Source organism: Macrobrachium rosenbergii, chromosome 12 (genome assembly GCF_040412425.1).
Source record: "Macrobrachium rosenbergii isolate ZJJX-2024 chromosome 12, ASM4041242v1, whole genome shotgun sequence".
Lineage (NCBI taxonomy): Eukaryota > Metazoa > Arthropoda > Malacostraca > Decapoda > Palaemonidae > Macrobrachium > Macrobrachium rosenbergii.
In genome coordinates, this window is record NC_089752.1 from 1,899,616 (window position 1) to 1,919,635 (window position 20,020).

Consider the following 20,020-nt stretch of genomic DNA (forward strand, 5'->3'; position numbering starts at 1 on the left):
CTTAGCATTGAAAAGAATATAAAGAATGTGTAGACCATAATGAACTAATGTTCATACAACAAACAAACTAATTTAATTACTGTACAAGGATAAAGAATAAAGGGATTACAATCCTTAGCACTAACTAAACATGGTACCTTGATGGTAAGTGGCTGTCCTCTAGTTGTGCTCCATTCTTAGCTTTTTTCCATGAAGTTGATGGGTGCAACAGGCAAAATTTAGAACACTTATTTCTACCTTCATTGTGACCTGCCATCATACTGCAACATAAGCAAATTCCTTTTTGCTTGTTACAACCTTAAGTAATTGTGTCTGAAGACATATGAGCTAGGATTGTCTCCTAACAGCAGAAGATTCAGTTGGGAGATGTAATGTTTCTTTTTCCAGCAAGAATAACGCCATCTTTTTGCTAACAGTTACAGAATAACGGATATCCAAATTAAAATAAAAGGTGAAAATGTTATTCCAGTTTTTATTTTAGAATAGTTTGCATTTTCTTCAGTGAGGATCTTTATTCTTTATTGTTTTTATCATTCATAGTTTAAGACTTTCAAGGGTGTATCATTACCCCCTCACCCATTACATGTAATGTAATAATATATTATTTGGCAAAATGGTAGGTTTTTGCCAATTACTCGTGCATTTATTACATACGAAGTCTTACCACCATAAGCTTCCCTTTCAACCATTTTTTTCCATTTGAGAAGTAAAAGAAATCCTGAACTGCCAGACAGACAATGAGACACTTAATGGCATTCAGTGGCTTGTGCTTGTATATACTTGACTTGGAACTTAGATGTCTGAAGTGCCTATAAGAGCAGATTTGCACATAGTAATGTTTTGTATGTTATGCTAAAATAACCATTGATTTTAAAAATTTGGATTTTTGCACCATAACTTACCATCCATATCATCACTTTCATACTTTATTTCCCTCTCCCACTCAGCAATTCGAGATCCTGATGGCAACTTTTACATTAGAGAATTCAATGGTGGATTCTTAGCTGGTGGTTTTGAAAAGTGGGCCAAACCTACATTTGAAGAAGACAACTTTCCAGGTGTGGCATTGCCCTTTGCATTTCATGTTGTTAAATGCTGACTGTAAGCTAACTATATCTTAGTATAGTAGGGAAAGAGTACTTGTAAATCACAGTATTTTTGGAATGTGTTTATTATATGAGGTAAAATCAACCTTTCCAGCTTGAACAGGTCTCAGTTTACTAAAACACGATTTTTGTAAGATTGCATCACTTGAGGATAGCACAGTACTTTAATTTTAAAGTGTATATAGTTTTCATAACTTCCATGTGATTTTTACATCATCCTTCACCCGATTTGCAGGCTATGATGCAGTAGAAAAAAGGGAACAGAGTGAAGATTGGGACCATTTCTATACTATGCTACGCGAGATGTTACATCGAATCCCAGTCATGAAGGACGCTGTACTTGGCCGACTTATTAATTCTTCCTGTGGATTTTCACCTGATAACAGATGGATTCTTGGGCAAGCACCAGAGGTAAACTATTCCTTGTTACTCCAGTTTGCAGTATAGAATCAAGCGTTGCTAAAGATTTGCAGAAGAATATCTAGTTGAAATATTCCTTTCAAGTCAGAATCCAAATACTTTATTCCTTGTTTTGTTTTGTGAGTTTCTGTAAAGACTTCAGATCTTCATTAGTGATGTCAGAAGATAAGATACTAAAGCAAGTTTAAGAGTTAGAATAGTTTATAGTATTTACGTGATGAAATTAATCTTTCATTTTATTTCTTTAAACAGTTGACAAACTATTTTGTGGCAGCTGGGCTTAAAAGTGGTGGTAGTAATGCTGCAGGGGGTATAGGATCGGTGCTTGCTAAGTGGATTGTCAATGGTATGCCTCCAATGGATGCTCATGATCTTGATATATTACGATTTCTCCCAGCTCACAACAACAGAAGATTTTTGTTGGATCGAGTTCAAGAAGTTCCTGGTAAGTGTATCCGTTGGCTTAAAAAGAAGATACTGCATCGACCTTAATAACTCATTGTAAGGATACAAACCATTGTTTCACATACATTCCCCTTTTGATGGTCTTGGTGAAAATACAGTCACCAAATATCCAGAAGATTAGACCTGGTAGAAGAAAACTCTCTCCCTTAACTGCACTCTTGCTTACTTTTGACCTGATCTCCACTTGCTACAGATATTTCTAACTGTAAATTTTTATTATTCCTTTACACGGATGTATATATTATCCTTTTTTTATGTGACTAAAATTGTCTTTATTCTTTAGTGATGCTTGTGATTCTTTACATATTGCAGTTGAATGTCAAAACAGATTTGTAGATCCAGAAACCATTTAGTAGAGATCATAAGAAAAGATCAGCAGCTATATCCATGATAAGTTAATGTATGAGGTCGACTATATAAAGCCTCAATAGATTAAAGTACTTAGGTAAGGCAAATAGGCATTCATAAAAATATAGTAAATTGCAGGACTTGTAAGTTTAACCTTGTCAATATATGATTGATTGTGCATTGCAATATTTTTTGTATTGTCTCTATTGCTTGGCTTCAAGTTAACGTTATTGCAAATGAGTTTATTGATACCACTGTATGACATTCCTAGATGCTCAGAAGGTGAATATTGGAGAATGGTGAAGTAGATTTTGGACAGCTAAGTATAAAGAGACCAGAAGGAATGGATGAGAGGTAGAAGACAAAAACTGCAGATGGGGAAAAATGAATGCTGCAAAGACCTTTCAGTACCTTGCCTTTCATATGATATGAAAAAAATGCCATGTACCAGAATTATCTTAAAATTCTCTAACTGTAACCGATATTTAAGACTTATTTTTCTCTCCATTTTCAGGTATCCACTACAGCATAGCCTACCCTTTTCCCGATTTCCAGACTGGGAGATGTTTACGTATGTCTCCAATTTTTCCAAAACTTAAGTCTGCTGGGGCTGTTTTTGGACAGGTCATGGGATATGAAAGACCTAGTTATTTTGAACCAGGAGGAACGTTACAAGAAGGTAAGGGGCAAAGATACTCTGTTCCTGATGTGTTATTCACCCAAGATACTTGGATCCTATCAGTTGAAAGAGTTTAAGTAACATGTTATTTTAATAGTTGATATAAAGTCAGTGAACTGAAATATTTTCAGTGCTTCAAGTGAAAATTTATTTTTTCAACTTGGCAGTAAATGAAAATTTTATGTCATGAGCTGTATTTCCATAAAGATCTCTTCCTAGATTGCCAGATCTCATTACTTCTTGTATTTTTATTTTGACCTCTTAGTTTAAATTCATTTGGGAAGTGTATATTGCACGGGTAGAATTTAATCAACATTTTATTGAGATCATTGGGAAATTTTGTAGGTCAGTGGGAAATTTTGTAAAGGATAATGGATTTCCCTCTGAAATGAGAAATGGGCAGCTTGTTAGCTTTAGTTTGATTATAGATATTTTATTATGAAAAATTATTATTTGGGATGAACCTTACCTACTGTTAAAGACAGCTTACATCTTCGCACCTTTAGGTGTGATCAGCATATAAAATAAACAAAAGAATAATGCTTCGCTGTTAGTTAGTTAGTTATAAATGATTTGTTTAACCAGACCTCTGAATCCTTTTAGGGTTAATGCTTGGCTGTAATCACCTACTTCCCATCAGGTGGTGTTGGAATATTTGTTCTTGTCAGAATTCTTCATACCATGTCCTCGTGCATGCGGTGTGAATCGGCTGTAATATTTTTGGTTGTTTTTTTCCTGTACAATATTGTGTTTGTTTCTTTTTTGCATTCTGTCATCTACAACAAGCAGGGATAGAAGTGTTAGGTTCTGTATGGTGATTGTATATTTGAATAGATGTATTTGGCACAGCTCCTTGATCCCATAACTTATTTTGTTGTTTCTGGTAACTTCAGTGCTAAGCACAAAGGCTAGCTCATGTCTGGTGTTATTGATCAATATGGTAGATGGTTTCCTCTCACAAATTATGAGAACTGATAACAGAGGCAAAGTATTATGTAATTAATGATTGTTTATTAAAACAAAACATTATACAGCTTTTTATTTTCTCAAGTATTTATTTCTTTAACCTTCTTCATTTATTTACAGATTATGATGTTGAGAATTATGATGTTGATGGGAAACCATCAGCCCCTTTCAAGATGGCTTCAACAGAAATGTGGACAAAACCACATTGGTTTAATGTGGTTGGAGAAGAGTATATTGCGTGTAGAGAGCGGGTTGCCATCCTGGATTACTCATCATTTGCAAAGTTTGATATTTGGGTAGCTATCTCTTATCATATTTCACTCAAGAATTCCGTTTTATTAAAGTGGCCATAGGGGGCTGGCTGAATGGAGAGGGCTAAATTCTTTCAGGGTAATGGTGTGACGGGACTAGATCTCAATATGATGAATGAGTAGTAATGAACAAACTTAATTTATTAGTACCCACTATCTTTTTTTACTTTGTAAGTTAGAGGAGTGAATGAAAATCATCATTTCACAGTCTCAAAAGGAGCCTGAAGAGCAAATTATAAGGAATTATAAGGAAAATACAAAAGATCCTGGATGTATAAGATAAATTCGCAAAATACAGCCATCCTTTTCAACAAGACTTGTTTGAAAGAGGGTCTGCTTCTTTCTTTATTAGTACACTATGCTAATTTGACCAAGTTATAAATGTTTTTCCTGATAATTTTTTTTATTTTATTTTGTAAAATTATAAATACAGCACACACAATATTGTAACAGATAGAGCTAAAATTAGTAACAGATTCTGAGTAGTATATTTATTGTAAAATATTTACGAGATATCTTTGGATGGGAATGGTGGACATTGCCCTTTGGCATCTCAAGGCCAACTGATCTCTCTCTCCTTTACTGACTAGCTATTATAGTTGCCTTAAGAGTTGCAATGAGCCATTTATGGCCCATGAAAGTGATCTGAACACTTTTCCCGCAAAATTCATTCAAACTGTGGTAAAATCTCTATATAAAGAACTTCAGGAAGGAAAATACAAATTACTTTGAAAATTTGCTACATTAGCATGAAAAATATTTTCAATAAATTAATTAAATAAAATGGTTTTTTTTCATGTAAAGTCAGTGTGTCAGCCTAGCCTTTAGGCTACCTTGCATGATGTTTATGTCCACACATGCATCACATTACGTAAACTATGTACTTAGTATACTACCCCTCCCCTTCCCATCCCACAAAGAGAGATTAAGAGGTAGGCAAATGGAAATGTCTTTATGAAAAAGATTTGTTTTGTAGAGAGAGAGGGTTGGAAAGAAAAGGCAGATGATAGAATTATTTAATAATAAAACTGTTAAAAATAAGCATTTTTAGTAATAATGAATGATGAAATGGCAGTCCAGGATATTTGTATGTCATTTTAGAAGGGTATCTCTTATGCTACTGGCAAATTCAAATAAAAGGAAACTCTTTGTTCCCAAGGTGTTTGTTATGAGGGATTTTACTTTAATAATAATAACAGGGGCCATAATAATGACGATGAAATGTCGGTAAGTACTGGCATTATTAAAGAAATTTGGAGTTTGACTGGGTACAAGTATTGGTAGTCTTTGGCATCTGGCTTAGCTAGCCTACCAGATACCTCAACTTTGTATATAAGAGCCATTTTAGGGGGGGGGAAAGTGGGTCTTTAATGCCATCGGATACAATAAGTTGTTTATCATTCTTTTCTGAGTACAGTATATTGTATCTACATAAGATAATCATACATGAGATGGAGTTATGAAATGTTAATTTCAGGTTTATGCAATTGACCCTTTTTTGGCATTTATGAATTGCTTTTCAGTCCAAGGGTAATGAGGTGGTACAGGCTTTACAGTATTTGTGCAGCAATGATGTAGACATTCCTGTCGGCGGGATCATTCACACTGGTATGCAGAATTCTCTCGGGGGATATGAAAATGATTGTTCCTTAGCACGCATAGCTCCAAATCAGTGAGTACAGTTTATAGTATTCTTTACTAGTTGACTATAATTTCCTTTTACTTATAAATACATTAGCAAGTTCATGCAATTCAGGGATAATAATGCCTTTATTATTATGTATTATGTGTAAGCTAAAGAATATTTGGTTTTGATTGTTCATTATCGTGCTTCTCAAGGTAGCACAAAAATTATTTGGCCTGATGTAAAAAAAAAAAAAAATAGGTCAATGGTATTCCTTCTTTAACTAGACGAAACTTTAAGATTATAGGCCATTACTGTACGTTACAAAGCATGTACTGATGGTTAAGGCTGTGAGACTAAGGTTTATTTAGCATTGTGATCTGAGAATTTTGGCTCAGTGTCATGTTTAAATAAGCTTATTAGCAGTAGTTGATAAGCAAGAAAAATTTTTGCATATTGTAGTCCGTTTGTGAAAAAAATTCTTTTCTCCAGCCATAATTAGATTTTACCGTTTTCTTTTCATTAGTTATCATTCATCATTTTAAGGTGTTACCACTGAACAGCTCATGATATTTATGCCTTCAATACCAATTTTTCCTCCTGGGTAACGATTAAGAATCTGCTACTATACCAGAATATGGTAGCTGTAAGATACTAAATGAACTGCATCGAGGTGATTGAGAATGGATGCAGTTGCAAGTGAGAAGGCTTGCTCAATGCTTCCTTTGAAAGTTGAAAAACACAGCTGTGCAAAGCTGACCCCGCCAACGCATACTATGAGAGATTTTTTTGTAAGCACTGATTGCTGCACACATCTTTTCTTCTCTGTTGGGTGCAGCTTTATAATTGTAACATCTTTTTGCAGTACAAAGCTACTTTATTGGGTGCAGCTTTTGCTGTCATTTTGTGAACATCCTTTATGAGAACTTGCTCCCTGTGTTATCCCTATACAATTCAATACTTGGAATATCATTAGTGTGTGCTACTGTTGATACAATACTTGGAGGAAAAGCATCTCGTGGTTGTTTCAATTTCTTGTAAGTTTGGTTTTTTATAGCGTAGCTGTTTGTCCTCGAAGGAGTTGCACTCGAATGGTCCCACCAGTGCTCCATAAGACAGACCAAAGTCTCAAAGAATTTGCTTATGGTTGGTCGTGGCCAGATTAGTGCTTGTTGGCACAGTGATATAATATGATGAACTTGAGACAAGAGGGCTCTATCTCCTGTCCACAGTGACTAACTTGGTTTTCCCTTCATCCTACTCGCAAAATTACAGGAAAATCAAGGAAGCTCAAAATGATAGTTTTTGTGAATGATTTACTGTACAGGTGGTTTACTGATAATGAGTAAAGTAAAGTGGATCCATACAGCCAAGGTTTTTTCATCTCAGTGGAGTTCCATAGCCATGAACACTGAGGTGCAATATCACCCTAACTTTGGGGTACAAAGGATGGTCCCTTGGATTTCAGTCTTATAGTTTGATATGGTAGTCTTAAGATTTTCTATACACATGGGATTGGATTGCAAGGCAACATAAGATTAAAATAAGGAGAATAAATCAGAGGTTAGCATAACCAAAAGTAAAGAAATAAGACAGCTCAGGTCAGTTGAACTGTCAACCTTTTCCTTGAAAGTGTAATATTATACAGTAGTTTAGCTGGTGGTTAGATGTATTTGGAGATCATTAGAATCATGCGGTATCGCTTCACTAATCATTTTTGCTTTTTACAGTTATACATTTTGTCTTTCAGCTATATGATGATATCTCCCAGTATTCAGCAGACACGCTGTGGTACCTGGTTAAAGAGAAATCTCCCTTCAGATGGTTCTGTTGTTATGAGTGATATCACATCCATGTACACTGCTATATGTCTGATGGGTTAGTATTGCATGTTGGTATTGTTGCAGTCTTGTAAAGTTCTTCATAATTTTGTTTATCGATTTATTCTGCGTGATGGTTTTAACATGTAATTTATCCTCTATCATCTCGTGGGTGTAACACCCGTCTTTGCGTTCCTGGTGTTTTTTCAAGATGGTTTTTTTGGGAGGGGGTATCATTCAGCCTGCTTTATGGAGAAAAGTCATTAGTATTACTGTTCTGGCATGAAAAATCTAAAAACAATGTAATGCTGAAAGTTAGTGTTTATGGTTCTCTGATTACTCTATTAAAAAGCAAAATCAGTTCAGTAACAATGAAATTCTTACTTACTTTCATAGCAGATGTTTCAGTTGTAAATTACCAATTTCATAGTAGTCTACTGGTAAAAATTTTTGTTATTCATTCCACTTGTGCCTCAGTGGCATGTAAGATGCTTTCTTTGCGATAATTTATTTAACTTCTGAGGATTTGGGGAGTTAAAAATCTGTATGCCTCAGAACACTCACCTTTTCAATGACTGAACAAAAATGCTTAGTATTAATTTCCTTTGATGATTCTGTGTAACCCTATACTTCTTGGTATGCTAATGAATCTGGTTTAATTTTAAAGCTAAAGAGTGTATCTTTATCATGATATGATTATAAATGCAAAAAAGAAAAAAAATTGATGTCGTGAATAAGAGTAAACCATAATTAAAAAATTGTACTGTAGTTTTATAAAAAAAAATTCTTGATATGTCAGAGAACAGAGATACAATTTCTTTTATATTACACATTTCTGCAATTTTTGGTGAATTATTAAAAGCATATCTTCAGAATCTCAGGGGTTGAAATATGTTGTCATCAGAGTCTCCAGGTTGAAAAATGGATAATAATTACAATTGTCATCAGATTCTCAAAAGGTTAATATTCCTCCCCATTATAAGCACATGAATTTTTCACACCATGTCAGTGAAAAGTATCCTTTCCTTAAGTAAATATTTCATTGAAGATTGTGCCAATGTTCCTAGCACTTATCAGTCATCCACTATAGAGGCATTTTTATGGGGATTTAACAAAGTAGCCTCTTCAAGCTTCGTGTTGAAATCTGGACATATCAGCCTGTGCTCTTTATTTTCATATAATCATATGTAAAATGTGAAGAGTACTCTGGTTTGCAACATGCAAAATTTTATGCGCTGTATTTGCTGGCATATAAGACATATCCCAATTTTTGAGAACTTATTCTGGAAAAATCTAAAAAATGTTTACTCCTCTTTTCCCTGATTTTTATAGTCCTTCCCACTATAGGTTTATTTTGAAACTTATTACATATATGTATTCAAATAGCACAGGTAAGGAGAAGAAACTGTAAAACTTGTATTTTTAGGCATGCCAAGTGTTCTGCCCCTCACAATACAGTACTGTACATGCATTTGTATAAATTGTAGGAATGGCTTTTGCATAACATAGCAGCCGGCATAAGCTTAGCAGACCATCTCATGTGTTCTGTCTCTATGTTAGCATTTGATACTGTAATTTTAAGCTTATTAAAGGTGTACAGTACCACAAGATTATCTTTTTTATGTTATGGCACAAAAAATTTATCAGTAGCATGAAAACACATCATAGGTACTTCAGCTAACAAAGTTGTACAAGACAGATGAACTCAGTCTCATGAATAGTCTTACAAAACAATAATGTGAATATTTGACTAGTCCAAAAATTGTATCTTTCCCTTTCCCATACACACAGTCACACACTTGCTACATATATTACTGTTATTGTCATTTTAAGCCTGCAAAGGATGTATTGCAATGTAATTGTTTTTATGTTGCAATGGTACATGGAAAACACCAATGTTGAATGAGCTTAATAATACAAAATCATGTTGGGCTAGCATAAAATGCCTTACCACCTCCTCCTCTCTCTCACACACAGCTATACCACTGACTTTGTAATTTTAGGTCTATTTAAAATATTTTAGCAATATTTTTATTGCAGTGGTATGCTACACAAAGAGCTAGGCTGTCCGGTCACTTGAATTTGTAATTACCTACACTGAACTGGACATCTGCTACCCTAAATTCTCTCGCTCTCTCTCTCTCTGTATTACTGAGACTGAAATGTAAATGTACTGAAGATACTTTGCAATACTGTAGTAGCATAAATAAAGTAAAATACTGTACACTGTTGGAGATTGTTTTGGAGGCATGCTGAGGAAGCAGCAGAGGCAGTAGGGGAAGCTGGGAAAGCTAACTTAGCATGATGCTCAGTAGAGACATAAAGACCACTGTATATAACAATTATATTTTACAAGTGTTGAAGCAAGTTGCCTGTTATGCTGGTAATACAAAAGGTCATACAATTAGGCATGCGTATGAAGCAAAGACAATTGGTATGTATTTTCATCTTAGATAATATTTACTGAATCTGTATGACATGCATAATGACTTGTTTAAAACGATTGTGTCTAGTAGCTTATTATATAGATAATACACGCTTCTTATGCTTAGATATTTGTGTGAAGAAAAGATGACTGGTATGAACTGTAACTGAGAAAATAGTCACTGGTAAATGTTAAATGATGAAATGTTTTCTTCTGAGATGGAGCTTATTGTATTGGATTTCATTTTTAATTCAATAGTGTTGAATTTTTTATTACTTATGTAATGTGTAATAGAATGATCCAAATTGCAGTCATATAAGTTGTTGCATTCTTCTTGTATCTGTTGAAACTAACTTGAAAGAGAGACATCAGTAATTTGTGTATATGCTTGATAACCAGATTTGTTGCTCAGTCCTGAAGCCAATTGTTTATAGCTTGTGGGTTAAACTTGTACACTTGACCTTCACTTTACAAGATGAACTAGGAATTTCTATACCTTTTTTGTTTTTAAGGAAATGTGTCTTACATGCTAGCAGATTCAATACAATTTGTACAAGATGAACTGGGAATTTCTGTAAATTTTTTGTTTTTAAAGAAATGTGTCTTACATGCTAGCAGATACAATATAATTTGTGATTTTAACACTCTATTTGACATTGCAGGTGTTTAATGTGAGTTCTTGTTAAGTTCCTACCTCCTGTACATTTGTACCTCCTAGTGCCTGGTGATTACAAATACAACACAAACATGCATTGTCTTTTCTAAAGCAGTCTGTGTCACTTATTGTCACAATTTCAGGCATATTAAAAAGGTTATTTATTTAATGTTGCATGTCAAGTTGTATAGGCTGAATATTCTACAAAGTTAGTTATTCTCAACTTACATTTATGCATGGATGACAAAAATTACAGATGATCTCTTAAGTACTGCTCAATAAAATTAATGAACTTCAGCAATTATTTTGGTAAGTTGTCTGATAATTAATTCAGATATTCAAGTAATGAATTTTTAAAAGCAACTACAGAATAAAGAAGCCTTTACGTACCTTACTACTTTTCATTTTTTCAGATTGATGTTATTGTTTATTTCAGGACCTCTTGCACGAAGAGTTTTATCTGAACTAACAGACGTTGACCTGAGCACCAAGGCCTTCCCTTTCTTTTCTTTCAAAGAAATTGATGTAGGACTTGCTAATGGAATCCGTGCCATGAACTTGACCCATACAGGGGAACTAGGGTGGGTGTTATATATACCAAATGAGGTGAGTATCATTTGTCCATCCACCTAACACGTAGGGATACGGTATCTAGATATTACTTAACTATTCATTAATGCCTTTTCAGATAAAGTATTGAACAAAATGTATTAACCTTTTTGTTTTCTTACTTAATACAAACTAGTCTTATTTTATCAAGTTGTAATCTGCCTATACTGTATACGTAAAAGTATGCTAGATAAACTGATGGCATTTCCAAATGTGTGTTAATGTGAATTAGCAGTGGAACTCCTTTTCTCATCACTTAAAATAGTTTTCTGGCAATCTTCATTTTTATGACAAAATATAAATCCCATACAGAAGTGGGGATCTCACAGAACACGCGCTTCACACACTAAATTTCTTACTAAACTTTCCAAGGAAATAATATTTTTCCTTGTCGGAGCATCAAGAAGCATATAGTAGTTGAAATAACTACAGGAACATCACTAGTGCCACTACCCTGTTATTGTAATACCAGATTATTTGTCTTAGTATTCTGTCAGATGCTTGTTCAGAATCTGCATATACTGTATTCAGTATAATTTCTTCCTCTTTACATGGAACTTTCCCAATAATTGCCCCATTGTAAAGAAAGCCTTTGATTTCCATGAGAAAACCAAACTGATAGTTGTTGATTTTGAGTTTTTTCCTCATCATTGCTTTCAGCACTTTTCCAGTATTTTCATAGTATTCTCAGGCAATCTACACTATGGCATGCATCGTCTTTTCCTTTGTAAATTTTTATTGCCATACTTTTACCTTCTTTTTTGGTGCTGTCCCTTTAACAAGTTTTCATGATTATGTACCGATTCTCCAGCTGATTTTAGAAAATGCCTTTAATCGCCTCTCAAGCACATTGTAGTTAAGAACTGTAGTAGTGTTCCTCCATGAAGTCTTGGAACCACATCATAATTAATATTATTATTAGAAACTAGTTTACCTAGCACATTTTAGGCTTTTGTAGAGTTTGCTCAAAGATGTTAAAGAAGTTATTCTGCTAGGTAAAAGAGAACAAAAGGCGCCAGTGAAATGTAAAATGCAGAAAGTATAAAGTATTTGAGCCAAAGTGAGTCATAGTGCTTCTTTCATAGTGAGGGGACTCCATTATCATCTTTCATGTGTTTTTTAGTTATAATAGTCAAAAACATAACGCCACTAAGCTTTGCTAGTCCAGTAAGGACTTTTCATGATGTAATACAAGTATACAACATAGATTCAAAACAATTTACAGGTGCTAGTTAATTCTGATTTTTTATCTCAAGGTATTTAAGAGCTTGGAGGTGGCTCATGTTACTAAGAAGATAATTTGTCAGTGATAAAAGATATAGGTTTGGAAGCCTTATTGATGAATTCATCAGTACACTGTATCTTTTACTGATTTCCATCATTATATATAAAAAGTTTTCAAATCACTGTTATTCAAAATACCACCTTTTCTCCATACTAACTACCACATGTCTCTTGGTTTTAGAGAACTACAATGAGTGCTTTTGGCTGGTGAGACTGGGTTTCTCCCAGTCTTTAATATAACTGTAGTAATGGCAATAGTAAAAGTAATAATGTTATTATGAAATAATACTTGCAAAGGACTATTTTTGTATTATGTTCTGTTTTACTCAGTGAAACAAATCCTTGCAGAGACTTAAGTTTGTTTGCTATTTTCTTATGTATTACAGTATGCCCTCCATGTATATAACAACTTAGTGTCTGTCGGGAAAAAATATGACCTACGACATGCTGGCTACTATGCAATGCGATCTCTTAGGATAGAAAAGTTCTATGCATTTTGGGGTCAGGATCTCGACTCAACAACTACCCCCCTTGAATGTGGTCGAGGTTTTCGTGTGAAATTGAATGTAAGTATGTCTGAATTTAACATTTTTCAAATACGGAAGATTTATACAAATTAAAATTTTTCATTTATCGAGTAGTCAGTTTGTAGATAGTATGTGTTTAATCAACATAGACAATTGTAAGTGTAACTGCTTTGTAAGCGGGGCTTTTTCCTAGAAAATTTACCTTTTTTTTATTTAGTGAAAAGATTTTCAAAAAGAATGTTTATTCCAAAATGCTGTACTTAATTATTTTAGAAGAAAGTGACTTTGTTTTGTATTAGCAATAACTATGAATTGTATAACGCTTCTTACTTTTTTCAAAACATATTTCGTTTATCAGCTGTTTAAGTACAGTAATTGGCTTTAATGAACAATGCAGTAAAGTAATTTTTTACTGTCTTTGAACTGTACAATATACAGTAATCACTTGGCTATCTGACCTGACATTTAATATTCAGATAATCTTCAACTCAACCTACTTAATTTACAGCTGTCTGTACTTGTGACCAGCTTAATATAGGTAAAAGTTGTAAAAATCACCATAGTAAATTCATTAAAATGATTTTTACAGTTTTTTTATGGAAATTTTGTAATAACATAATTTTATCTTGATTTTACATTTGCTTGCTATGCAAAAGCTTTGGGCAGTGTCATTATTTTGTTCCTCCTCTGCATCATGTGCTGCCTGGGGTTTATTGTCGTTTTGATCTTAATACCGTTAATGAAGGAATTGGTACAGAGATGTTTGTCTGCTTCATGAGGAACTGTGCCACCCTATGATACAGTGCAGTTTCCATTAATTTCAACATGGCTTCCACTACCTGTGCATTTAAGTTGGCACCCTTATTGGTGTTTCATTCCACAGTGTCTGGTCTTCATTTTCTTGTAACTGCAGTAACATGCCAGCAATCACAAAATCTATTTCATCATGTTCATTGTCACATTTTTTGTCTAGCACCATCATTTCCCAAGATCTTCAGCTCTTGTAACATGAAAGCCACCAGTTCTATAAAATGGTGAAGGAAGATAAGTTAGGATGCCTTCAATGCTAACATCTCCCAGTTTCACCTCTGCTGGTAAAAGGGTTTTTGATTTGGGTCTAGTTGCAGGATGAAAACCATTTAATTATCAGATGCATTCTTGGACCTTAGTAAATGTAACAAAATGTTTTGGTCAAATATACTTCTGGATCTTTCCGAGTCTCATGGTGACATCAAAAGATCTGTCTAGAAGGCCTACTTTGGCAAGGATATTGCGGGTGTTGTGAGGACCTTATGAATTGTCTTATTTTCTCTTTGCTGCCATGAGTTTTAGTTTTTTAATATTCATAATGATAAGGAAATTATGCATGGGGACTCTGCTGAAGGAGTCTGAAGCTTTGATTATACTTGGTATAACATTTGACTCGTACCTTACTTTTACGAGTCTGAAGTTTAGGCTATACTTGGTGTAACTTTTGACTCCTGAAGCTTAGACTATACTTGGAGTAACTTTTTACTTTTAAGAAATATCTAATGAGTGTCAGCAAATGCTGCACAGAAGTTAGGTACTATACGTAAGGCTTCATATAGTTATGACTGATAAAATCAACACAACTGCTTTAGATCAATTGTCCTTCCTTTACTAGAATTTGGTGTGTCATTGCTTCTGCTCTTACAGTGGGTGGTAATTGGTGGTAGGCTTCTGTTTCCTAACATTAGCAGTTGCTGCTTGGACCATCAATGGATGGTCTCATTTGTCAATTTTCATAAGTTGTGTTTAACAGAAAACTTTTGCTGTCACAACTGATTCCTGATCCTCTTTCTTGTCAAGAGCAATCAGATTTTCCACACAGTAAATGTGCCACACTGTTGAACTTCTCAATTCGAGAGAGCTTGTATTCCTCACACCATTGGACTGTGGAACAGTATCCTGGAAGATGTGTAACTAGAACCTCAAAGGTTCAAGTGAAATGTAATGCTACCTAAAACAATTCACCTTGTAATTTAATTTATACTTTTATCTATTAATTTATTTTTTCTAATAACTGATCTCTTCTTATAACTTATTTCAAATGAACACCATATTCTTTGGAAGCTTGAATTTCAAGTCAGTGGCCCCTGTAGCCTTGTTCCATATGGATACTGGTATATCTTTTGAGTAATAATTAGAAAAGTCATCAAAAGAGCACTCAAAGCACCAGTATCTAATTACTGTACTTATGAGGTTTCATCCATAGTTTCAAGAATTTAAACAACTGTTTAGAATTCAGAGATCTGCCCTATACCAAGCCATATGGTAAAAATAAATATAAATGGTTTGTATTTCATATGAACACTTATAAAAAGGAGTGATATTTCATATGTATGTGTCAAACTCACTTCTAGAGGCCTTGTTATTCCTCACACCATTGGACGGTGGAATCTCCCCGAGGATGTGCAATTAGAACCTCAAAATTTCAAGTGATGGTTCACTCCTGAAAATAATTCACTTTGTATTTTAATAATAATAATAATTTTTTTTTTATATTTTCATCTATATTTATTTATGAATTTCTATATTTTTTTCCTCATAACTCATCTTTCAGTATTTCCTACTATCTTCTATAACTTCTTTCAAGTGAACACCATATTCTTTGGAAGCTTGAATTTCAAGTCAGTGACTCCTACAGGCTTGTTCTATATGAATAGGGGTTTATCTTCTGAATAATAATGTGACATCAAGGTTAGCCTCATTTAATTTTGTAATTACAGAAAGACATAGACTTCATAGGTCGAGAAGCTCTGATGAGACAACGAGAAGAGGGAGTAAAAAGATTGTATGTGCAGCTACAACTTGAAGATCATAACCCAGAAGTTGATCCTTGGGCTTGGGGTGGTGAGCCGATATATAGGGATGGTGTCTTTGTTGGTATAACTACCACAACTGGGTATGGTTACACACTAAACAACCAGGTAAGCTTGACAAAAAAAAAATGTATTTTGCACCATAGTAAATATCTTTCACATTTGCATGTTAACGGTTATTAATTAATAAATTAATAATGGAAGAGAACATGTCTTAAACTTAACTGTAAATTTTTTTTTAAATTTTCAAGATTGATATCTTGTAATTTCATTGATTGTACATTTATTCAGTAATATGACAAATTTTAATCAACTTATAATTTTCATAACTAACAAACCTGCAGTCTTAACATAGAGGAATTTCTCTAGCGCCTGCTGGAGTCCGGTTAAAATTGCGCAAGGGTTTTGGTGGCAACAGGAGACAGCCAATGGGGGTGAAGGAGGCAGACTCAGCCTGACCTGACTTACCCTGACATGAGAACCATGGAGTGCCCTGTCACCCTTTCATGAAACTCCTGGAGTGCTAGGAAGGCTGCTTTCAGCCCCAGGATGTTGATGTGAAGCTGTTTGTCTTGGCGATCCCATACTCCTGAAGTTACGAGATCTTCCATGTGTGCTCCCCAACCCTTGTATGAGGCATCTGAGAACAGAAGAATCTCCTGAGGGGGAGAGTGAAGGGGCACTCCTATGGTCAGGTTCCTGCCATCCAGCCAACATGATACGACTTGTCTCACTTCTGTCGAGAGAGAGGAACTTGGAAAAAGGGAGAATCCCTTGAAGGGAACCAAAACTCTTTTTAATCTTCATTGAAGAGCCCGAGGGTGGCGACGTCCGTGAGGATCAGGCTTCTCTAGTGATGACAGGTAACTGAGAATAACCTGCCACTGATATGCTAGATGCTTCTGTCTGGATAGGAAGGACTGGACAACGCTCCTGAACTTGATGCATTGGTCTGATGGGAATACCCTCGCAGCTGTCATGTCCTCGGCATGCCCACGTGAAAAATTCTTTAGTGGGCGTGAGATTCGAGCTTCTCCAAATTCTATCACAATGCCTAGCTGTGACAAAATTGGACTAGATGGTCCTGTCCTGGATTAGTTTTACCCGAGGTTGCCAGGACTAGCCAGGACGCTTGCCAGCATTCCTCTACAGGGATGCATATCCCATGAGAATGAGCCCAGGTTGAGACTAGAGTGAACACCTGTGAACACCTGTGGGGCAGTTGCAAGGCCAAAGCAAAGTACCTTGAATTGGTAAACTATCTCTCCCAGACTGAAGTGAAGAAACTTCTGGGATTGGTGGATTGGCATCTGGAAGTATTCATCCTTCAGGTCTATCGTGAGCATGAAATCGTTCTTCCTGATGGCTACTGGAACTGTGTGAGGCATCTCCATCTTGAACCGAGCCTTTCTGATGAAAAGGTTGAGAGTAGACAGGTCTATGACTGGTCTCCAATTGCCTGGTGCTTTGGGAACCAGAAAGACACAGCTGTAGAAGCCTGAGATGGTCCTTCACGACCTCCACAACCCCTTTTTCCGTCATTTTCTTCACTTCCTCATGGAGAGCTAGATGCTTCAGCGAGCCTTGACAGTATGTTGAGTGATGAAGAGGACACTCGGAGATGGGAGGAAACTTGAAGGGGAGTAGATATCCCACCCATAGAATATCTGCTACTCAGGTCTCTGCTCCGTACTGCTGCCAAGTCACCTAAAGACTTGCCAGGCACCCCTCCCCCCCAACCAATGGCAGTACGTTGGGAGGGGCGTTCCCTCTATTGTCTCCCCTGCCTCTGCCTCCTCTCTTGGGCCTGGAAGAATGGGGCTGAAAGGGCCCCTGCTGAGGAGCTTTCTTGGTTGTAGATGGCAAAGGTTGACGACCTCAGCGAGGTCCTTACGTGCCGTGGAGTCTTTTAGGAGAAATATAAGAAGTTTGAGGTTTGGGCTTAGAAATGCTAGCACGAGGACCAGATAATTTAGAAAGGGCGGCATCTCTCCTCTCCAGTTGGCCCACATGTTAGCTGTTAAGTGAACCTGTGAAATGGTCTTTTTGCCAGACTGCAACAACCTAATGAAGGCAGCACTCTCTACAGTGTTTCCCATAGAAGTGGAAGAGATCTTGGCCACTGCTGTTGACCCTAAGTCAAGCCATGAAACAGCTTGCAATGCTGATGAAGCAGTTATCTTCATAGTAGCCACCTGATGGGTGAAGGATGGGCCCTCCACCTTAATTTGGTGTAAAGATAGGTATGGGCCTAGACAAACCAGGTCTGGATCTACTTGTCTTGGCTGCAACACAACCTTGGGGGTTGCGTAAAAACATCTATGCCAAGGAGTGGTGGAGGGAGCAACTTGAAAGACCTACTGGAACGAAGTGAATTGCGCGTAAGACAAGAGAATTCACTTGATTGAGAATGAATTCAGCATGATTTGAGATGGCAACCCCAAGATGTCTTCGCTTCTTTCTTAGGCCCAAGCAGGGCTTCAGTGCCCGAAGAGAAAGCTGAATGGTTGCCACAGTCTCCTCAGCCTGGTCGTTGTACCTATGAATGAGTTCAATGACCTCAGTGTACAGTAGGTTGTCATAAACTCTTGATTGTCTGCATCTTCTACCTCCTGGCCACGGGGACCAAGATCCAGCCTATCAACCAAGTGGGAGGAAGTCAAAACGTCTTTAGTCACCACTGGAGCGTAGGGCTCACTCAGGGCCTAGGACTTTCTTGGGGACCTGAAGATCTGTAGAATGAGAAGGAATCTTGCCCTGATCCCGTCCATGAGAACAAGAGCGAGACTACGATGAGGAAAGGAATGCTGTGATTGGTTACATGACCATGCAGGACTCCTGTTACATGGAGGACGGTCACAGATGTGTGATTGAGAGCGCGGATCGTGGTCCCTTCTAGAACGTGAGTGAGAATAATGACAGGGAGAAGGAGGTCGTGGGTGGTTGAGCGACCGTGTAGGGCTCTCAACCCACGTAGAAGAGACACTGCCGTGTGATCGAGATCGAGGACTATGAGATCCACAAGGAGAACGGTCCCAATCCCAAGAGCATTCCTTTACAATTGACTTCTTGACAGGAGCCTTATCGTCCTTCTTATGGCCTTTGAAAACATTCATTCCTTGAACAGGCCGAGTAGATGAAGAGCAGGGGCAGCAACATCAGTTGCAAGATCTCTGAACCCCCCTCTTGAAACATCTCAAGACGAAGCAATAGAAGAATGGGAGGGAGTAAAATCTTCCAGAGAAGAAGATGTAACGACAGGAGATTTTGGCAAGGAAGAGATAGAACAAGAAGGAATTGATGCGTCTGCCACCATTAGGGGCGAAAAGCCAACCCAAGATGGAGCTGTCAGTTTCCTCTTATCTCCTTTTCTTACCAAAATTCTTCCATTGCTCAGCAGACCAGTTACAACACTCGGAACAGAGATTACTTATATTACAATCGTCAGAAATGCACCTGCTACAAGTGGAATGGGGATTTGTATCCAAGGCAGCCAAATAACAAGAACAAGGGTTGTTACTAAACCTTGGGCATCTTCTCTGTGGCTTGGACTGCTCAAATGATTTAAGGGTTCGCATTTCTAGGAATGCAAGATACTGTACACACAAATAACACAGTATCACACAGAAAAACATACAAACAAAATGAGAACAAAAAACCAGAACGCCAAGAGTGTTAACATGTACAGGAAGAGCTAAACAACTGGTTTCTGACTGAGAGGCAATGGCTGTCTTGCTGATGGCGTTAGAGAAATCAGTGTCATAGTGTTGTTGGGTTAAGTCAGGTTGGGCTGCTAGAGAAATTTCCCTAAGTTAAGACCAAAGGTTTGTTCTGTGTATGAAAAACGGATATTTTAGCTCTGCAATGACATTATTGTGCATATTATTAACAAGTCTCCACCTGTATTTTGTTTGGTTGGGACATTTAACTTATGTCTA

At 36.4% G+C, this 20,020-nt stretch overlaps 1 protein-coding gene across 1 annotated transcript in view; it reads left to right on the forward strand.

Annotated features, from left to right (window-relative positions):
* LOC136844317 (pyruvate dehydrogenase phosphatase regulatory subunit, mitochondrial) overlaps positions 1 to 20,020 on the forward strand; it is a 35,574-nt gene that overhangs the window by 11,599 nt on the left and 3,955 nt on the right. The window contains exons 7-16 of the mRNA XM_067113292.1: positions 948 to 1,058; positions 1,342 to 1,517; positions 1,779 to 1,971; positions 2,854 to 3,018; positions 4,105 to 4,280; positions 5,819 to 5,967; positions 7,670 to 7,797; positions 11,256 to 11,425; positions 13,099 to 13,278; positions 15,990 to 16,190. Of these exons, the coding sequence (XP_066969393.1) occupies positions 948 to 1,058; positions 1,342 to 1,517; positions 1,779 to 1,971; positions 2,854 to 3,018; positions 4,105 to 4,280; positions 5,819 to 5,967; positions 7,670 to 7,797; positions 11,256 to 11,425; positions 13,099 to 13,278; positions 15,990 to 16,190 (1,649 nt within the window). The remainder of the gene's footprint in view (positions 1 to 947; positions 1,059 to 1,341; positions 1,518 to 1,778; positions 1,972 to 2,853; positions 3,019 to 4,104; positions 4,281 to 5,818; positions 5,968 to 7,669; positions 7,798 to 11,255; positions 11,426 to 13,098; positions 13,279 to 15,989; positions 16,191 to 20,020) is intronic.